Here is a 20,644-nt window from a genome sequence, read left to right as displayed (position 1 = left end):
TAGAAAATCCAAAATTTTAAAGTTTTGAGGTTCAATAATCAAATTGAATGCAAATCTCATCCTAAACCTCAACTTAGGTTTTCTTTAACTAATCCTCTCTTGTTTCAACAATAAAACCACCCTTGAATGCTTATCTACGTACTTCCTAGGGTTAGGAATGGTTAACATGAATAAGCACAGCTCATTCAACTTAAATAAACTTATTTAAGCTGAAATCAGGATCTTAAGCGCCTAAACAAATCTCATAATTGCTTAAGACTAGTCGTAATCGACTAAAGTTAGGATTCAATCGATTCCCAGGTGTTAATCGATTACTGTAATCAATTCCGTGAGCTATTGTGCTCATGGAAATTCTCCTAATCGACTACCTTAATCGATTAGGATGTGACAATCGACTAGCCTAGTTGGTAACCATTTCTGATTTCTGAAATCAATTTTAGCCAAATTTTAGAAATACCCTAAAAAATCTATAAAATTCTAAAAATCATGAAAATTCTTGTAGACATTATTTAAGACATATACTATGATGAAAAAAATAATCTTCTAAAAAATATATCTTATTTTCAAATATTGATATAAAATTAAAAACTCTTGAAAACTTTAATGCCTTTTCTAAGTTTACGTTTAACTTTCCAATGGTGATTACAATCAATAAATAGTCTTTACCAAGGTTTTCCAAAATTATTTTGAAATCATTTTTAAAATCAATTTCCAACCATGTTCCTAAGCTAAGTGCATATGACTTGTACATTAGCTTTCCTAATGATTGGATAACAAATAACTATCTATTTTAATGAAGCTAAAACTCAAATAGATGTACTAGATCAACATCTTGAGTGTTGTTCATCATCCTAATATCTCACTTGTATCTAATGTTTACTAAAATATATACAAGTCACCTTATGGTCTTTGTTAGATGTAAATTTTAATTTTTCTCTAATCTAAGGAATCATGCATATCTATCTAGACATTTTAAAATATGATCATCCACTTAGGATGTCACTTGTTGATAAATTCATTTACAACACTTGTTAGTAAATGACATTGTCCTTAATTACAAGAAATTTAAAATAATGCATGAAAATTTATGGCATATATCAAAATAAATATTTTTCAAAAGAAAAACTCTTTTAGCTACATGATATATGTATGACATGACATGATATTTTTATATTTTTCATAATAAGAATGAATCAAAAGTATGATGTCATGGCATAGGATGGGCAAACAATCATGGTAATTTAGCATAAATAAATATACCTAGATTATCTATCTATGTATCTCTAAAAATTTACTAACTTAAGATTAATCCTAGATTGCCCCCCTTTTCCTTCTAAGAAAATGTCAAAACCCAACTTGACATTTCTTTTACCATGTTCTTATTTGTGCCAATTTAAATTAAGTTCAATTCCTTAAATTTTGGCACATTTTACTCTTCAAAAGAGTCACCATTAAAACCTTTTAATTTTCAAGAAGTACAACAACCTTGAAAATGTCTTTAAAGTGTCAACTTCATAAAAGTTGGGTTAGCTACCCTTTTAATTAGAGTTGCACTCTCTAAACTCATCTAGAGTATAGATAAAATACTATTAGTAACCTAAAATTGATAGGTGCTCCTTGGATGTTCTAGATATTCACTAGGGATAACTTCCCTTGATACCTTCCTAGGCTTCTTAGAAGCCTTGGTCACACTTATCTCTTCTAGGTCAACTCTAGGGATAACTTCCCTTGTGACCTTCTTAGTAACTTTCTTAGGTCTCTTAAAAGCATTAGTCACATTTGTCTTTTTCAAGGTTAGTTCTAGGAATGACCTCCCTTGTAATCTTGGCTTGACCCCTAGACCTAGGGTTAGTTTCATAGCTATATGGAACCCTATGATAAGAAGAGACATCCTTCTTAGCTTTGTATTTGTATCCCAAACCTTTATGGCCATTGGATGGTTCTCGCATTCCTAAACCTATCTTGTGCTCATTTTGCCCCTTAAGATATTTTCCATTTTTTTAAGGATCTTTTCTAATTTGTCAAACCTTGACCTCAAGACTTGATTTTCTAATCTTAAATCCTTTGATTTAGATTTTCCTTGATTTTTATGAGCTTTTTTATTTTTAGGCATATCTCTAAAATCCTTAGAAAGTTATCTATCTTCCTAAACTTAGGTGCAGTAGTTTTCGCATGATAAGCTACATATTTTTATTTAACTCTATCATGCTTCCTATTTTCATGATAAATAGTGTTAAAGTGATATAAACTAGATCTAGAATGATTTTTATCATGGATCAAAGGAATTGGTTCAATAAATGATACCTTGAGTTTTCCCTTAGAAGCTCTCTCTTGACTCAAGCTTCCTCCTTTGACTTTGGCCGGATTCTTCCTCTTTGGATACTGGCTCCGACAATGTCCATTTTATTTGCAAGAGAAGCACACAATGTGCTCCTTGCCTTTGTGCACCACGAGACCAACTGTCTTTCACTTCTCCTTAGGCTTTGGTACCAGTTGACCTTTTTCCTTGGTCAACTTAGGACACTTACTTTTATAATGTCATTTTTCCCTATACTCAAAGCAAATAATATGATTTTTATTATTACTAATTGAAATTTCTATCCCTTCGTTTGTAAGGGTGGCACATGATCCTCCATTTGATTTTTCTTAACTTGTGGAGGTGGCATCATGTTCCTCTCCATTTAACCCGGAAGTAAAAGCTTCTTCTTTCTCTGGTATCAATGAATGATGCTCCCCTTCAATCCTAGAGGTGGAGGCCTCTTCATCTTCATCCTCTTATACATGAAACAAAGAGTATGCTCTCTTTTTGCCTTTTTTGTTGCACTCCATTGAGGATGAAGCTTCTTGATCTTCTTCTTTTGATGTTGAGAATCTCTCAACTTCGGACTCCTCATCTTCTTGATCCAATGAGTTGCTCTCTTTGGATTTGTCTTAATTTGGTGTAGTGAAGGGTTCTTCATGAATCTTTACCAATTTACTCCAAAGCTCCTTGGCATCCTCAAATTCTTCTATCTTGCTCAAGATGTTGCTAGGCAATAAATTGACCATTAACTTGATCACTTTATCATTGGCCTCACATCTTAAAATTTTCTCTTCTTGATGAGCTTTCCTTTATCATTTGTTGGAGCTTGAAAGCCTTCCATGAGAGCTAACTGATGTGCGTAGATTTTATACACTTGTTTAGCATGTGTTGACGCATATTCTTATGTTTTATACATGCTTTTTCTATGTACTTTCATGTTCCTTGCTTTGCTTTTAGTATAAATACTTTTCTTTGTTTAGAGATATGCTTTTGTGCGTTTTATGCTTTCAGGAGTCAAATTTGGAGAAGAATTGATGTTCGTGGCTGATTCTACAACCAAACGGAGGAAAAATGACTTGGGCTTTGGGTGCCACACGACCTTGCAAAGGGGAATGGCCTTGGCCGTGTGGTCATGACAAGGCCGTGCAACATCGACAGCAAGGGAGAATGCCTAGGCCGTGTGAAGGGTAGATGACCGTGCCACCTTCTTCAGCTAGCCAGTACACGGCCGTGTATAGTTACACGATCGTGTAGCCTTTCCATTGACAGAAATTGCCCTAGTTGTGTATGATTACATGACCGTGTAGCCTTCCAGAGCTGAAGAGTGGCGTGGCCGTGTGTGCCACACGGCCGTGCAACTCTTCCAGAGACAAGAATTAATCAGGCCATGTGGTTTTACACGACCGTGTAAGTAGGCAGAAGAGGAATATGGCACAGCCGTGTGAGTGTCACACGGCCGTGTGACCTTGGCCGAGAGGAGGAACGCCCTAGCCGTGTGGATCTCACACGACCGTGTCCTGGGCCGTGTGGCGCCCAAATGCCCTTCTCTATATATAGAGCTTCTTCCTTTTTGAAAGGGGGAGGCTCTCCCTTTGGGGAGATCTGTTCTTGGGCGAATTTCCAGCGTTTGGAAGGAGATTTCTGTCCAAGATTCGACTCCAAGAGCGGAGGATTGGTTCCAAATATCACTCGTCGTATTGAGATAAGAATTCCTTTCTATTCTTCTTCTTTATTTGGATTGGAATGTCTTGGATCTTCTTTTCTTTGATTCTTTCCTCATTCTCTATGGAGTAGATCCTTTGTTCTAGGAAGGATGGAGTATTTGTGATGTAAATTGATGTAAGATTCATGGATTTGCTATCTTCTTGATTCAAGGATATTGTTATGTTTTGTATCGATAAATTTTGTATGGATTGTTAAGTTTTGTGCCTAATTACCATTCTTGATTGGTTGTTTGTATTTCTTGTGGAATCTTGCCGAGGAATTCGCTAAATTGTATGACCGAGGGGCGTCGTGACAGGGTTGCCCCGCTAACGGACCCTTTAGGGAATCACCTTAGGGATAAAGCAAGAACATACAAAGAAGTAGGACGGATTGATATGCTTAATTTTATATCTTAAGGTGAATTGATTAGTGATGTGTTTCTATGTCGTATGACCAAGGGGCATCATGACAGGACTGCCCCGTTAACGAACTTCATAGGGATCATAACTCTTTGATTATTTAAGGTTTAGATTTGAGTCCTTGACCGGTGTTTTTTTGCAGAAGATAACCGGTGACTTCTTACGAATACATTACAATTGAAGACAAGGTTTGGTAGATTGCATTACATTGATGAGTATCACAAAGAAACCAAGACTCCTAGAACCTTATTAAAACTAAATTTTTGCATTTAACCCTTACATCTAATTGATGTGTGTAGATTATGTACACTTTTATGTATGTCTTGACGCACATCTATTTGTATTTCATTAACATAATCTATGTTTATTGCACCCTATTTCATTACAATATCATACTTCCATTATATTTTGTTCGGAGATATGCTCTTTGCTTGTTTTTATTGACAGAATACTATTTGGAGGGAAAATGGAGCAAAAACGCACACAGGAGCTTTAGCTGTGTAAGCCGCATGATCGTGTGGCCATTACCATGTTCAGGTCGTGCCTGGAATCCAGATTTGAAGAGGGCCACGGCCGTGTGAGACACACGGTCGTGCCAACATCCCGTGGCCAAGCAACACACGACCGTGCCAAATGGCACGACCGTGCCAACGATCCAGAGGAGAGAAAGGTCATGGCCGTGTGAATCTATACGGCCGTGTAACCTCGACAGAGAAGAAAAATGCCACAGCCGTGTGAGCCACACAACCGTGTGACTCAACCCGAGAAGAAGCCGTGTGAGGCCGTGTGGATTCCACACGGCCGTGTGACGAAGAACACGGGCTGTGCCACGCCAAAACAGGGTTGTGCTAAATTTTGGGCAAATTACAGACCATCTAACAGAGAGAAAGCATTGTCTGCCTGTGTTAAAATGGCACGGTCGTGCCTCCCAACCACGGGTTCAACTGGACCTCCGCCTAGACTGCAGACCAAATTTTGAACCGCCATAACATTCGGCTCGATCGGAGCCAGGGCTCGATCCAAGTATCAAATTGAAGATAATTTCAAGAGCTACAACTTTGGTTCAGGGTAAATTACGAGAAAACCTAGTTTAATGGGTAAAAGACTCGGTTTACCAAACCCCTATAATCCTGGTTTTCCTGGGTAGCTTGGAGGAGGTATAAAAGGGTCAAGAACCCTATTCTTGGGGCTTTTTTGGTTCGGGACTTTGCTCCTCTCATCGGGAAAGGGTTCTACCCTTTAGGGGAAACCCTAGAGCTTCATTCACCGCCATCTCTTGACGTTCCGTCCATCTCCAAAGCAAGGAGGCATCCCCAAGACATCAGAAACCTCGGCAAGTATCTCTTCTTCCCCTCTTCCCACATCAAGGGTTGTAAGTATGCTTTACTTCATGTTTTAGGGTTGTTCTTCCCTCAAAATGGAGTAGATCTCCTCTTCTGGGATTAGGAAGTATTTGTAATGTGATGGAAATATAAAACTATATAGATTCACCATATTTCTATTCGATGACTTGTTAATGCCTTGTTCATGCTTGATGAATTCATATTTCTTTGCTTTGTTGATTGATATGGAGGATTGTTAATCACGCAAAGGGGATGCCCTAGAGCATATTGACCAAGGTGCCCTAGTGACAGGGTTTAACCCTTTCCGGACGTCTAGGACATTCCCTTAAAAGGAGAGACAATCCCTTAGGAATTGCTGCTCTCGTAGAAAGAGTGTTCTAGATCATATACCCGAGGGGCCCTAGTGATAAGGGTAACCCGTTCACGGACGTCTAGGACATTCTCTTGAAAGGAGAGGTAATTCCTCAATAAGGAAGTAGGAAACCGTACCAAATATCTACCTTTATCCTTACTGTTATTTACAAGACATGTGATCTACCGAGGCGCCCTTGTGACAGGAGTTAACCGTTACAGGATTTCATAGGAATCGTCTCTATTTGATACTTAGGGATATTGACCAATTTAAATTCCTACAAGAGCATAGACATAGAGGGTAGAAACTAAATAATCTATGTAATATCTCCTAGCATTATAATGAAACTGAAATCCTAGAATTCATCTCCCAAAGCTCATTCTCTCCAAAATCTATTCTCTCTCTTCTCTCTTCTCCTCCTTTTACTTTTACGTTCATCTAGATAATTTGCCGTGCGAAGTTAACTAGAACTTAATCAACAGTCCCTGTGGAAACGATAATCTTATATATTACTGACAAGGAATTTGTACACTTGCGGAATCATAACAAGGTTTTGGCGCCGTTGCCGGAGACTGTTTTCGATTAACATTAGTTGATTAGCATATGAGTTACTCTAGACATTTTTCTTTTTTCCTTTACTTTTTCTTCCTTGTTTTCTTTATGCACTTTCTTCCTTGCAATTTAAATTCTGCATTGTCTTTCTTGTTTTTCATATAGCATTTTATTTCTTGTCTTTAATTCTTCATTTTTGTTTTTTCTCATAATTTTTTTTAGATATCTTGAGCACTAACATGTCAAGTAGGTCTTTGAGAGAATTTTTCACACCCATGAGTGTAAGACCCAGATCTCCCATTGATAGAGACTATGATCCAGATGAACAACTTGAGTTCCTTTGTGGAGGATGTGGTAGCATGTTGCATCCGTCTGCCATATGCCACCTCTTTCAAAAGGAAGATGACCCTCCCACAGAACCAACTGATGATATCTGTACGGCTTGTGGCAGTCCATTCCAACCAGCTGCTTTATGTCACTTCTTCCAAAATACTGCTAACTCTTCCATGGAACTTCATCACTTATTCCAACCTCAATATCAAGATACATATGAGCAAGCTCCTGATACTTATGACTATGACTGAGGAGATTATCAAATCCAGAACCTTCAACTCTATCTAATTCCTGAGCAACATGAGCAGTCACTATCCCAGCAGCAGAATCCTGACACGCCTCAATATTACAATCAATTTTCGATGGACCATCAAAATTTGGATTATAACTGCATACAAAATGTTGAACATATTTCCCAAGTAAATCAAAGTTCGTTAGAGTTTTAGGATGATTTTTCATTGGACAGACCACATCATTCACAACCAGATGAGCTAATTGACTTGGACGACTCTGAAGACCCAAAATTCCTGCTCAAAGTCAGATGAAGACCATGACACAAGATTCTGAAGAACTAATGGTGCAACAAGGGATCCTAGTTCTATGGATATTACAACAAATATCTGATAATGTTGTTGATCCCTCTATTGATGCTATTGATGTTAGTGGACTCTTCAATACTTTTGATGGTGATGTGGTGGATAAAAGTGTAGAGACATGTAATATGGAGGAAATGTCCCAAGGATCACCTCCTTTGGTCGCACAACCAATTGATACAATGGAATTTGTAAGAATGGAATTGGTTGATGATAAATGTGTAGGGACTTGTGAAATAGAAGCAAAGCCCCAAGAATCACCACTTTTAGAGGTACCACCACTTGAGCTAGTGCTAGAGCGAATACAAGATTAAGAAGTCATGCCCACTTGTTTAGAACTTTCAGGTACATCTCAACAAAGCAAGGTTAGTATTTCTTGTGATCTTTTGAAAAATTTTATAGAGGTACCTATAATTGATTTTGTTGGATGTGATTCAATTTTTAATACATATTTAGTTCTTCTTAATAAGGTTCTAGTTCTATCTAATATAGCATGCTTGGGAGAGGTATGTTTTTCTTTTGGGTGTGCAGATTTTCGTGAGACCAATAATTGGAAGCTCAAACTGAACTGTCTTCGATCACCTGAAAGAACTTCAAAGAAGACGAAGATGGAGAGAGTTATACATTACTCTGTAGCTCCTTTGCTTAAAGCTCTCTCCATAATAAGATCATTGGTATGAGGGTGTTGAAATATCTTACCCCTCCTAGAGTGAGATTTCGATGAATCTAATGAGGTGGTCAAGCTAATGAGCTTAAACAAGCACTTCTTGGGAGGCAATCCAAGTTCATTTTCTTCATTTTCATTCATGTCTTTAGTTCTTTCTAGTTTCATTTCTTTATAATAAACATGTATCCTCTACTTAATTTTTGTTGTCTACTTTCTTTTATAGGATTCAAAGATTAGGAGGAGGGTAACTACATGGTGGAGAAGTTAATGACATGGGCATTTGACACGCATCATTTGGTAACTTCTTTTACTTTTAATCTCCTCCGCATTGCTTTTAGTTTTCATTGGGACAATGAAAAGTTTAAGTCTGGAGGGATGCATTAGATGCATTTGGTTTAGTTTAGTTTTTTTCTTATTTATTTTGCATAATAAGTTTTTCCTAGTCACATCATTCATCACATCATGATTGATATTCCTAAACTTTAGGAAATCCATAATTTTAAAGTTTTGAGGTTCAATAATCAAATTGAATGCAAACCTCATCCTAAACCTCAACTTAGTCTTTCTTTAACCAATCCTCTCTTATTTCAACAACAAAACTACCCTTGAATGCTTATCTAAGCACTTCCTAGGCTTAGGAATGGTTAACATTTCTAAGCATAACTCATTCAACTTAAATAAACTTATTTAAGCTGAATTCAGGATCTTAAGCACCTAAACAAAGCTCGTAATCGCTTAAGACCAGTCGTAATCGACTAAACTTAGGATTCAATCGATTCCCAGGTGTTAATCGATTACTGTAATCAATTCCGTGAGCTATTGTGCTCACGAAAATTCTCCAAATCGACTACCTTAGTCGATTAGGATGTGGCAATCGACTAGCCTAGTCGGTTACCATTTCTGATTTTTGAAATCGATTTTAGCCAAATTTTAGAAATACCCTAAAAAATCTATAAAATTCTAAAAATCATGAAAATTCTTGTAGACATTATTTAAGGCATATACTATCATGAAAAAATAATTTTCTAAAAAAATATATCTTATTTTTAAATATTGATATAAAATTAAAAACTCTTGAAAATTTCAATGCCTTTTCTAAATTTGTGTTTAACTTTCCAATGGTGATTACTATCAATAAATAGTCTTTACCAAGGTTTTCTAAAATTATTTTGAAATCATTTTTAAAATCAATTTCCAAACATGTTCCTGAGCTAAGTGTGCATGACTTGTACACTAGCCTTTCCAATGATTGGATAACACATAACTATGTGTTTTAATGAAGCTAAAACTCAAATAGATGTACTAGATCAACATCTTGAGTCTTGTTCATCATCCTAATATCTCACTTGTATCTAATGTTTACTAAAACACATACAGGTCACCTTATGGTCTTTGTTAGATGTAAATTTTGATTTTTCTCTAATCTAAGGGATCATACATATCTATCTAGATATTTTAAAATATGATCATCCACTTAGGATGTCACTTGTTGATAAATTCGTTTACCACACTTGTTAGGAAATTACATTGTCCTTAATTACAAGAAATTTAAAATAATGCATGGATATTTATGGCATATATCAAAATGAATATTTTTCAAAAGAAAAACTCTTTTAGCTACATGATGTATGTATGACATGACATGATATTTTTATATTTTTCATAATAAGAATGAATGAAAAGTATGATGCCATGACATAGGATGGGCAAACAATCATGGTAATTTAGCATAAATAAATATACCTAGATTATCTATCTATGTATCTCTAAAAATTTACTAACTTAAGATTAATCCTAGATGGCCCCACTTTTCCTTCTAAGAAAATGACAAAACCCAACTTGACATTTCTTATACCATGTTCTTATTTGTGCCAATTTAAATTAAGTTCAATTCCTCAAATTTTGGCACATTTTACTCTTCAAAAGAGTCACCATTAAAACCTTTTAATTTTCAAGAAGTACAACAACCTTGAAAATGTCTTTAAAGTGTCAACTTCATAAAAGTTGGGTTAGCTACCCTTTCAATTAGAGTTGCACTCTCTAAACTCATCTAGAGTATAGAGAAAATACTCTTAGGAACCTAAAATTGATAGGTGCTCCTTGGATGTTCTAGATATTCACTAGGGATAACTTCCCTTGATACCTTCTTAGGCTTCTTAGAAGCCTTGGTCACACTCATCTCTTCTAGGTCAACTCTAGGGATAACTTCCCTTGTGACCTTCTTAGTGACTTTCTTAGGCCTCTTAAAAGCATTAGTCACATTTGTCTTTTTCAAGGTTAGTTCTAGGAATGACCTCCCTTATAACCTTGGCTTGACCCCTAGACCTAGAGTTAGTTTCATAGCTACATGGAACCCTATGATAAGAAGAAACATCCTTCTTAACTTTGTATTTGTATCCCAAACCTTTATGGCCATTGAATGGTTCTCGCATTCCTAAACCTATCTTGTGCTCATTTTGCCCCTTAAGATATTTTTCATTTTTTTAAGGATCATTTCTAATTTTTCAAGCCTTGATCTCAAGACTTGATTTTCCAATCTTAAATCATTTGATTTAGATTTTCCTTGATTTTAATGAGATTTTTTATTTTTAGGCATATATCTAAAATTCTTAGAAAGTTATCTACCTTCCTAACCTTAGGTACAGTAGTTTTCGCATGATAAGCTACATATTTTTCTTTAACTCAATCATGTTTCCTATTTTCATCATAAATAGTGTTATAGTGATATAGACTAGATCTAGCATGATTTTTATCATGGGTCAAAGGAATTGGTTCAATAAATGATACCTTGAGTTTCCCCTTAGAAGCTCTCTCTTGACTCAAGCTTCCTCCTTTGACTTTGGCCGGATTCTTCCTCTTTATACACTGGCTTCGAAAATGTCCATTTTATTTGCAAGAGAAGCACACAATGTGCTCCTTGCCTTTGTGCACCACGGGACCGACCATCTTCGACTTCTCCTTAGCCTTTGGTGCTAGTTGACCTTTTTCCTTGGTCAAGTTAGGACACTTACTTTTGTAATGCCCTTTCTCCCTATACTCAAAGAAAATAATATGATTTTTATTATTACTAATTCAAATTTATATACCTTCATTTGTAGGGGTGGCACATGATCCTCCATTTTATTTTTGTTGACTTGTGGAGGTGGCATCATGGTTCTCTCTATTTGACCCCGAAATAGAAGGTTCTTCTTGCTCCAGTGTCAATGAATGACTCTCTACTTCAATCCTAGAGGTGGAGGCCTCTTCATCTTCATCCTTTTACACATGAAACAAAAAGTATAGCCCCTCTTTGTCTTTTTTGTTGCACTCCATTGAGGATAAAGCTTCTTGATCTTCTTCTTACGATGTTGAGCATCTCTCAACTTTGGACTCATCTTCTTGATTCCATGAGTTGCCCTCTTTGGATTTGTCTTGATTTGGTGTAGTGGAGGGTTCTTCATAAATCTTTACCAATTTGCTCTAAAACTCCTTGTCATCCTCAAATTCTCCTATCTTGCTCAAAATGTTGCTACATAATAAATTGACCAATAGCTTGGTCATGTTATCATTGGTCTCACATCTTTAAATTTGCTCTTGATTCCATTTGGTCTTCTTAATGAGCTTGCCTTTATCATTTGTTGAAGCTTGAAAGCCTTCCATGAGAGCTAACCATTGCTCTATCTTCATCATGAAGAAATTGTCAATCTCTTATTTATAAAGATCAAAACTTGTTGATGTTAATGGTGGAGGCATCCTTGTTCCATATCTGAGTCCATCTCGGAAATTCATCTTAAAGTTAAGCTTTTAAAATCTTTGACTTGTTGAAATTGGGGTTCAACTTCTTCTTCCTCTAGCTCGTTTCCCTTTCGGTGATGAGTCCAGTGAAGAGTGGTCTCACTTTGATATCAATTGTTGGGATACTTTGGAGCTAGACGGGATGAAAAGCTTCTCGCGTTTCATCGATAATGATGTTGCAGTGGATAAAACTTGGCGCAAAAGCTCCTCAATGCTAACAAGAGGATTTACTTGGTATCCACCTCAAGAATAGATGACTAATCCAAGGATCCACACACGACGCACTCTCTACTAGGAAAACAACTCCTTCTCGGAAGTAATCCGGAGGTGGAGAAGCCTTTTACAACTCAAGGACAAGAAAATAAAACTCGAAACAAGGAATCAAATGTAAATATAAATTTACTAACACTTTGAACCTTGAATCCCTAGAGATTTTCTTGCTTTAACTGCCTCTTGAAGCTTAGAAGTATAGCAACACCTCAACCCTAAGCTTCCAAGAATTGGCTGAGAAGATGGTGTGAAGAGTTGTCTGAAATAGTGCTTAAAAACCCATTTTCTAGGGTTACCGTTAGCGCCTTAATAGATTAACAAACCCCTTAATCGTTTACCATGTCGGCAACCTTCATAAACGATTATATTTTCAACCTTAATCGACTACCCCAATCAATTAGACCTTTCTGAATCGATTAGCCAGATCGATTCAGCAACATTCTGTTCGATCGCGAGAAATAGCTTAAGTGATTAGCTTGATCGCTTAAGCTTCGAACATAATCATTATGTTTGAAGCATAAGTCTCCATAAGCGATTATCCTAATCACTTATAGTGTTCTAATCGATTGAAGGACCTTTCTTGTGATTCAAGCTTAAGCAATTACCTTATTCGCTTAATATATGTAATCGACTACCTTAGTTGATTACCAAACCCTAACTTCCTAAACCAAATTTAGGATTCCTTTACCCAACATCCGGTCAACTTTAACTAGCTGGAAATCCTCTTTGCCTAGGATCTGGTCAACCTTGACCTGTTAGGACTTTTTCACCAAGTGTCTGGTCAATCCTTTGAGCAACTTGGACTTTTCTCCTTGTGTCTATTATCTAGTCAATCCTTTGACCTACTTGGACTTTCAATCATCATGTGTCCCGTCAACCTTGACCCACTTTGATTTCCACATGTCTGGCTTCACACACCATGAGTTTTACCTATTTTTACTCACTAGGATTTCCAATTGTCTGGTTTTACTCACTAGGACTTTGAGCAATAAATGTAATCATGTAAAATGATGCAAAATGACATGTGTCACCCCTGACGCCATTCAGCCATCTCACACGCGATGGTGAGACCGAGTGTGTAGGGCTATGACAACTATGCACTCTGCCATCACTGCTCCTGAGTGATCGAGTGGACAGGATGTTGTCGGAATACACCTATCCTCCTACCCTAAACAGAGTGGGGGAGCGCAATGCTCTCATCTCCCTGAGATAGTCTAGAGGATGGATCCCTGCTTGCTATTACGCTGCGTCACCACTACCCATGAGCGGACCAGGGGAGCCTAACAGAGCAAAACTACCACACACCCTGCCTGATATACCACTAACCCATGAGTGGTTGTGTGTGCAGATCCATGTACTAGCGATGTGCTCAACAATAATGGAGCTGACAATCGCACAACATGCAATCATGCAAGATGGTGCATGACACTAAGCATGTAAATCCTGATCATAACCACCTCTACACAATATGTGCCAAAAAGGAAAAGGGATCCTACACCAATGATCTAGGTAACATAAATCCAGGTACCCAATTCAGATATATCAAATAACTAGACTACTACACAGTAGGGTAATGTATGTCATTATTCCTATGAACAGGAGTAAACATGACAACAAACAAGAGAATATAAGCATGAATGCACAATAGACAAGAATATAGGCAAACTACAAGAACCAAATAGTGACATACCAAAGTAGATGCAAACATAGCCATTACTACTAGCAATAAACTATTATGCATTTCTAAAATGACTATATCAAAGAGATAAGTCAGAAGTACCCGCCTCAAAAAAAAATGAAGATCGTATCCAAAAGATCTCACGTTGAGATGTCCGTCTCGAATCAAGTCCTGCATATCAAACATATAACTTAGCTACTTTACTATGTATTCAGTAGCTAAATAAAATTCCTATTAAATCAGGAAATCCTAATCCATCGATCAATTACCCAATAACCAATCCATCCCTGAATGATTAATCTTCTACATAATGAATCAAACCAATCCAAACAAACTCAGCCAACTTTGATCGTGCTAATGTTGACCCGCGATCGGAGAAGTTTGATGCTGGAAATTGGTGGCCGGAGTTGGATGACGCTGCTAGCCACCCAAATAGATTCTCCAAATTAGCATTGTACCTAGACCTATACTTTAGATCAATCAAGCTTAATTCAACAACCTTACCCAATCTAGATCAGAAGTAGCCGCTGGCTTGTGATGATGGTTCGTGAAAATGACCACGCCTAGCCGGTGTGTAGGCGACACTACTTCAACCTAGTCCAAATGGCAATCGGAAGAGGGAGATCGTAGTGTAGTGAATCGAGGGGTAACCGGAACTCTTACCTGACTTGTGGTTAGCTTCACCAATCCAAGCTCGCTCACAGGAAACCCGCGATGGATCAAGCTAGGGCTGCTGGCGCTAGGGCAGAGGGAAAGAGCTGGTTCTGTGTCGGTGACGAAGAGGAGGGAAAGAGGAAGGAGACGAGAATCGGGGCAGAGGCGATCGGCGTCGATGCCCGGCGACCGACAAACGGTGGTGTGGCCTCACGTGGCGATGGCGGCATTTTGCAAATCGTGTGAGGCGAACTCGAGGCAAAATACTCGAGGCTTCTCCTTGGCCACCGGTTCTTATCCGCGAGGGAGAAGAGGAAGAGGCATCGTGGCGAAGCCAGTTGAGGAAAACGAAGAGGGGGTTGGCGTCAGGTTGGCTAGGGCACGGGACAGAGAGGAATCGGCGGCGGCACGAGCTCGATTAGAGAAGAGAAGGAGGGGTTCGGTGATGTGGCTTAGAAGAGAAGAGAAGGAAGGTGGAGATCGAGGTGTTGAGATGAGGAGAAGAGATCGAGAAGAAACGACGGAGAGGAACACAACATCGGGGAAGAGGAGGAAACAAAAACAAAAGAAATCGAAAAAATTTAATAAATACCTAGGGTTATCTTAATTAAACCCTAACTTCACTCCTTAATCAACTCTCAATTAATTTGGATATTCTAAAGAGACTTTTCCCAAGCCTATTAATTCATTCTCGTAAACTCGTCATACGAGCTCCAATTAATTTCCAGAAAATTTCTAAAAATTCTCTTAATGTTATTCGTCCATAAAACTTTATTATTCGATTATAGTATCTTACAGTCGGGAAGAGGATTCATTAAAAGTATGAATCCTCGAATAATGGAAAAAGAATCATTCAAATCCATACGGAATTGCATGACTCGTTCGTTTTCTTCTCTTTCAGCAAAGCCCTTGAGACCACGACAAGTGCAAGTAATTGGGTCGTGGTATGAAGATAGTTCATCCCAAAGAGCTTTCATCTTGGTATAGTAGATTGACACAGATTGGTGTCCTTGTCGAAGTTCCGCGATTTCTTAAAGAATTTGAAATATCCGAGAGTCATTCCCTTGCGAAAATCTATCTTGTAAATCATTCATACATCGGTTGCGGATTCTGTATAGATAATACTACTTGCAATGTTAGAATTAACAGAGTTAAGAATCGATGAAAGTACTATGTGATTACAACACTCCCATGTTTGAAATGTATCATGATTTTCTTCTGGCCTCTTGATTGTCCCGTTGATGAAACCAATTTTGTTCTTTGCACTTAAGGCAATGCGCATTGCGTGACTCCATTTCCAATAATTATTTCCTTCGAGTGGTTTGGAGACGAGAATGAGACTGGGTGGTCGAATGATGCAAAGAGAGAGGATCCGATTGGTTGGCTCCCTTCTCCTTCGAGCTTTCTCCCATTATTTTAGCGGAAGTATATTGTTTTCATAAACTTTGTTCTGATACCATAAAAATATGAAAGTATGTAGGGAGGAAAGCTATATTAATTCTGTATATATAAAATAATAATCAATTACAAGAATATATACAACTTCATAATACATAAAATAAGCTAAAATAAGCCAACAAAGACCTAATTTAATATGAATTAATTACATAGAATATATTTAGGAAATCATATTTAATTAAATTAATTTGGTCAATCAATTAGAATCATTTGTCAATCAATTAGAATCATTTATTTAATAATATCCTTTAATATTCATTAGCTTTAGTATATAAACATTATCATTAATAAATTGAATTATGGATATGGAACGACCACTTCAGTCTACATTACACGGAGATCAATTTATATTTAATATTCATAGATTTAGCACACCAACATAATTATAAAAAAAAATTAAATTACGATGAAAAAGTAATTCAATTCGATCCGAGATCAATCTTATTCAATATTCATCAAACTTATTACACAAACTTGATGATGGGCAAAGCAAATGCTCTACAACTTAAACTTATTCATCTCTCACACTTAGGTAAATTTCAAAGGATAAACCGGTGTCTTGTCCGGAAAAAAGAGACCAAAGAATTTCTCCAACTCCGCCGGACCTTTTTGATTCTCGTTGAACATCGCGAACAAGTATGTCTCAATTGCAACCTCAGGCTTCTTTGGTGTCCCTTTCGCAACATGGTTGATCAAATTTTGATTGTAAGTGCCAGCATTGTTGACTTCCGCTCCAAAGTCACCGTCGGATGGCCAACCACTCTCGGAAACCACCACACCCACACTTGCCCCTCCAACTTTCTCCATCGCCGCATTGACCGAATCCAACATTGCATCAAATAGATTTTGGTATCCAAAATTTCCATCTTGAACTATCATCCCGGTCGCTTTGAATAAGGCATAGTCCAATGAAATATCCTTGGAGTTATCCTTATACGCAAAATATGGGTAAATGTTCACAAGGAGCGGAGCCTCATTCGCCGCGAGGAAATGCACAATGGGGTTGATGATAACTTTTGCCGCGACCGTGAAATCCCCGGCCGAAGGCGGATATGAAGCCCCGATCACGGTCATGGCCACCGAAGTGGTAACTTTGATGGTGTTAATGTTGTTCGCGAGTAGTGCACTTTGGACATTGCACATGGCGGGGAGGATGAACTGAGCCATATCACTCGGAATGATCTCATTGCCGACGTTGATGTAACGAAAGTTGACATTGCCGATGTGGGGGACTATATTGGTTTTGACCCAATTTTGAGCCGCCGAAACATCAAGGGCCAATCGTTGCACGTCTTGGTTGAGCGTCCCGAGTATGAGACTTATGTTGGATCCAGCCAAGGCGGCAAGCACATCAGGGTACGGTTCATAGATTCTCATGCGATCGATTTGGTTGGACTTGAACAGAGCCACAACCTCTGGAGGTGGTGGCAAGTTATTTCCTACCCTTCCATAACAAACTCCAATAGCACTCACTCCTGCCCAAAATTCATATTAGTAAATAATAATTAATTACACGAACATTTTAAAAATATTTTAAAATATAAACAAAAAATAATAATAATAATAATTATGGGAAAAATTACTTGTCGGAACCATAAAAGCAGTCGAGACGATTAGCACCACAATGGCAATGGAAGAATAATGAATATTTCGCATAGCCATGGCCTTGCTTTCGTAGTAGGTAGAACGATAGATTAGTCGTGTAGAAGTAATGTAAAACTCTAGTTATATAGAGATGGTAATGGTGACTTTGAAGATTATTTGGAAACATAAGGAGAAAAGAATTAAAATATTAATAATGATTCAACGTGTTTCCTTAGCAAGTAATATTTTTTTTGTAATAAATAAGTTACTAATTACTTATTAGTTTTATAATAAATAGAAAATATTAAATTCATGTAAATTCTAGAGAAATAAAAATATATATAAGAAAGAAAACCCCTAAATATAATAATTTTTTAAAGGTCTTAAAAACCAGCATTTATATTTTTTTCCTTTGATATATTATTATAATAATCTCTGTCGATGCTATTAATAGAAAACAATGAAAGTTGAAATTATAGTTTTTTTTTTCAAAAACACTTTTTCATCAATGAGAATATTTTTTATTAAATTATAATATTATTTTTAAAGTATTTAAATAAAAATTAAGATCATAGTTGAAATTTTAATAAGATAATATAATTTGTAAATTGATGTGATTTGCGCTCATAAACTTTTTTTTTTTTAAAATGCCAAGCTTAATATGTCAAGTATTGCTTGTTAATGTATTTATACTTACAAAAAAAACTTGAATAAATTCTGGTATTCGCATATTTTGGAATAGGAAATTAATGAATACTCATTAAGGACGAATGGATTGTAATGATATAATCAATCACACAAGGCTTGTACTTCTCATTTATAGATATTGATCTTGTCGAAGACGGTTGATGAAAGAACCATCGGTAAGTTGACGTTGATATTTACTTTATTGTCAATCACCAAAGAACAATAGAAATTGGTATAGGAATTAATTAGGGTCTAAATGAAAGAAAACAAGAAAAGAGTTAGAATGATGAACGAGGGTTCTTCAGTGCAATTCCTCTGATGCTCAAGTCTCCGATAGAGGAGAATGAAGAAGAAGAAGAAAAACGGTGATTTGGGGTTTCTAGAAGTCTAAAGGTGTGTGTACCTACGGCCACAAGAGAGGGCGACTTTTTATCGAGTTGTGATTATACTCTTACGTTTTTCAAGTGTTCGGAGATTTACATTTGTGTTACCCATGTTTTCTGAAATAAATAACTATTGTACCCACCTATTTCGGACTAAATAGTTGCAGTTTCCCTTAGAAATAATGACTATGTTATCCTTATCTTTTGCGAGCAACAACTCCTCGTCATTGTTGCCGGGGTTCCAATCTAGATCTAGGAAACTTGGAGTTAGAGACGACCAGGGGTTGGAGAACACCCAGAATTGGAAATGACCTGGAGTCGCAGATCACCCATAGTTGGAAACAACCTGGTGTCGGAGATTACCTAGAGTTGGGGAAGCCTTGGAGTTAAAGATTAGATTTCTGTTGACTTAGAGCCAGAGACGACGCAACACTAGGAACGACGTTGATTTGGGAAGTGACCTAGTGCAGGTAGTGACGTCGAGTCTGGAACAATACGGAGCCAACTATGGCATCGAGTTAGGAACTACATAGAACTGACTTGGGCGTCGAATTGGAAATGACACAGAACCGAGAGCGACATAGAGTCGAGGAGCGGCCTTCTGTTCACTTTGATGACCACTTCCGCAAGATATTGACTTCTCTTTAACCAAGTGGCACCCTTTGAGATTACCTCCTGTATCACCAGTCTCCCTTTCAAGTATTATTTAAGGAGATGAAAGTCCGACTGATTGAACTATTATGTAGTCGAATATAGTAGTTCAGTCTATCCTGACTGTAACAACCACATATTGAATCATACACGTGTTACAATTGACATTGCGCATTAAATGTGGCCATGCCTATTAAATGTGCACCATATGCAATCTATCTCGATCCTCAAGTCCGGAATATGTCAGTATGTTTTCGAGATTGAAACTTATTAATGTGATGTGACGACCTGCAAAGAAAATAGAGCATTATCCGAAGTGCAATGATTACTGAGGTTTGGTTTGATCCATGTGCTTAATGAAATGGATAAAAATCCATCTCACCCTCGTGATTATAGTGATCCAACGGTCATATTGAATGAGGGAGGGTATATTAGGTCGAAGAGAGATGTCATTTCTTTTATCAGACAATCCTTGCTTTTGTGTCCGCTGTCTTTGTGGTCTTCATCTCCTAGCGCTCCGTGTAAAACCTCTCAATAAGTTGCCTTGTTCTTTGGCTTCACCCATGACATTGATCAACTGCCGATCATCTAGCCCCAAGCTAGAGCTTTTGCTACCTTGTATTGTACCTCCCAATGGCTGCAGAGTCACCTTCGACTCCTTGGTACATATCCATTGAGTTAGATTTTAATGGCAGAGAATTGGATCAAATAAGGATAACCTATAAGATTCTTGCCAACCACGACATAGCAGTCTCAAACGGTAATGACCACCTAGATTGTCCTCCTCTCGGTTTCATGATATTTTTCAGAAGTCACTTATTGAATGAGCTTCTCTTTCCCATCCCATAATTTTCTCCAAAGTATTTTAGTATTTCGATATTCCTTTGTCCCAGCTTAGCCCAAACTCTTTCCGCATCCTCACAGGAATAGTCATCCTCTTTCAACTATACCAAATTTCTCTATCTCCTTGAGTTTTCCATTATTTCTTTTACCCCAAAAAAATGAAAGAAGGATTATTCTTCTTTTCCTTTAAAGTTAGGTTGAATTTTTTGAATAACTTCCCATCATCTCATAAGGGGTGGATGCCCCACTTTTTCTTTGTAAAGCCTCTGAGTCCCATGTCCCAGCCTACTCGGTGGTAACTCGAGTTACCTGTAGTCTAGAATTCCTTTACCCAACATCCGATCAACTTTGAGCTGTTGGAAATCCTCTTTGCCTAGCATCTGGTCAACCTTGACCT

At 37.4% G+C, this 20,644-nt stretch overlaps 1 protein-coding gene across 1 annotated transcript; it reads right to left on the bottom strand.

Moving 5' to 3' along the window:
- Positions 1 to 16,627: 16,627 nt before the first annotated feature.
- On the bottom strand, positions 16,628 to 17,761 carry LOC122054795 (glucan endo-1,3-beta-glucosidase-like). The gene is made up of 2 exons (XM_042616225.1): positions 17,683 to 17,761; positions 16,628 to 17,574 (listed from the first exon to the last, which is right to left on the bottom strand). The coding sequence occupies exons 1-2, from the start codon at positions 17,759 to 17,761 to the stop codon at positions 16,628 to 16,630; spliced, it is 1,026 nt and encodes a 341-aa protein (XP_042472159.1).
- Positions 17,762 to 20,644: the final 2,883 nt, after the last annotated feature.

Source organism: Zingiber officinale, chromosome 3B (assembly GCF_018446385.1).
Source record: "Zingiber officinale cultivar Zhangliang chromosome 3B, Zo_v1.1, whole genome shotgun sequence".
NCBI lineage: Eukaryota > Viridiplantae > Streptophyta > Magnoliopsida > Zingiberales > Zingiberaceae > Zingiber > Zingiber officinale.
This window is presented reverse-complemented; position numbering and strand designations above follow the sequence as displayed.

Coding starts and splice junctions, on each gene's coding strand:
- LOC122054795 (XM_042616225.1), bottom strand. CDS start 17,761: ATGGCTATGCGAAATATTCATTATTCTTCCATTGCCATTGTGGTGCTA. Junction 17,575..17,682: donor TGCTTTTATGGTTCCGACAA/GTAATTTTTCCC, acceptor AATTTTGGGCAG/GAGTGAGTGCTATTGGAGTT.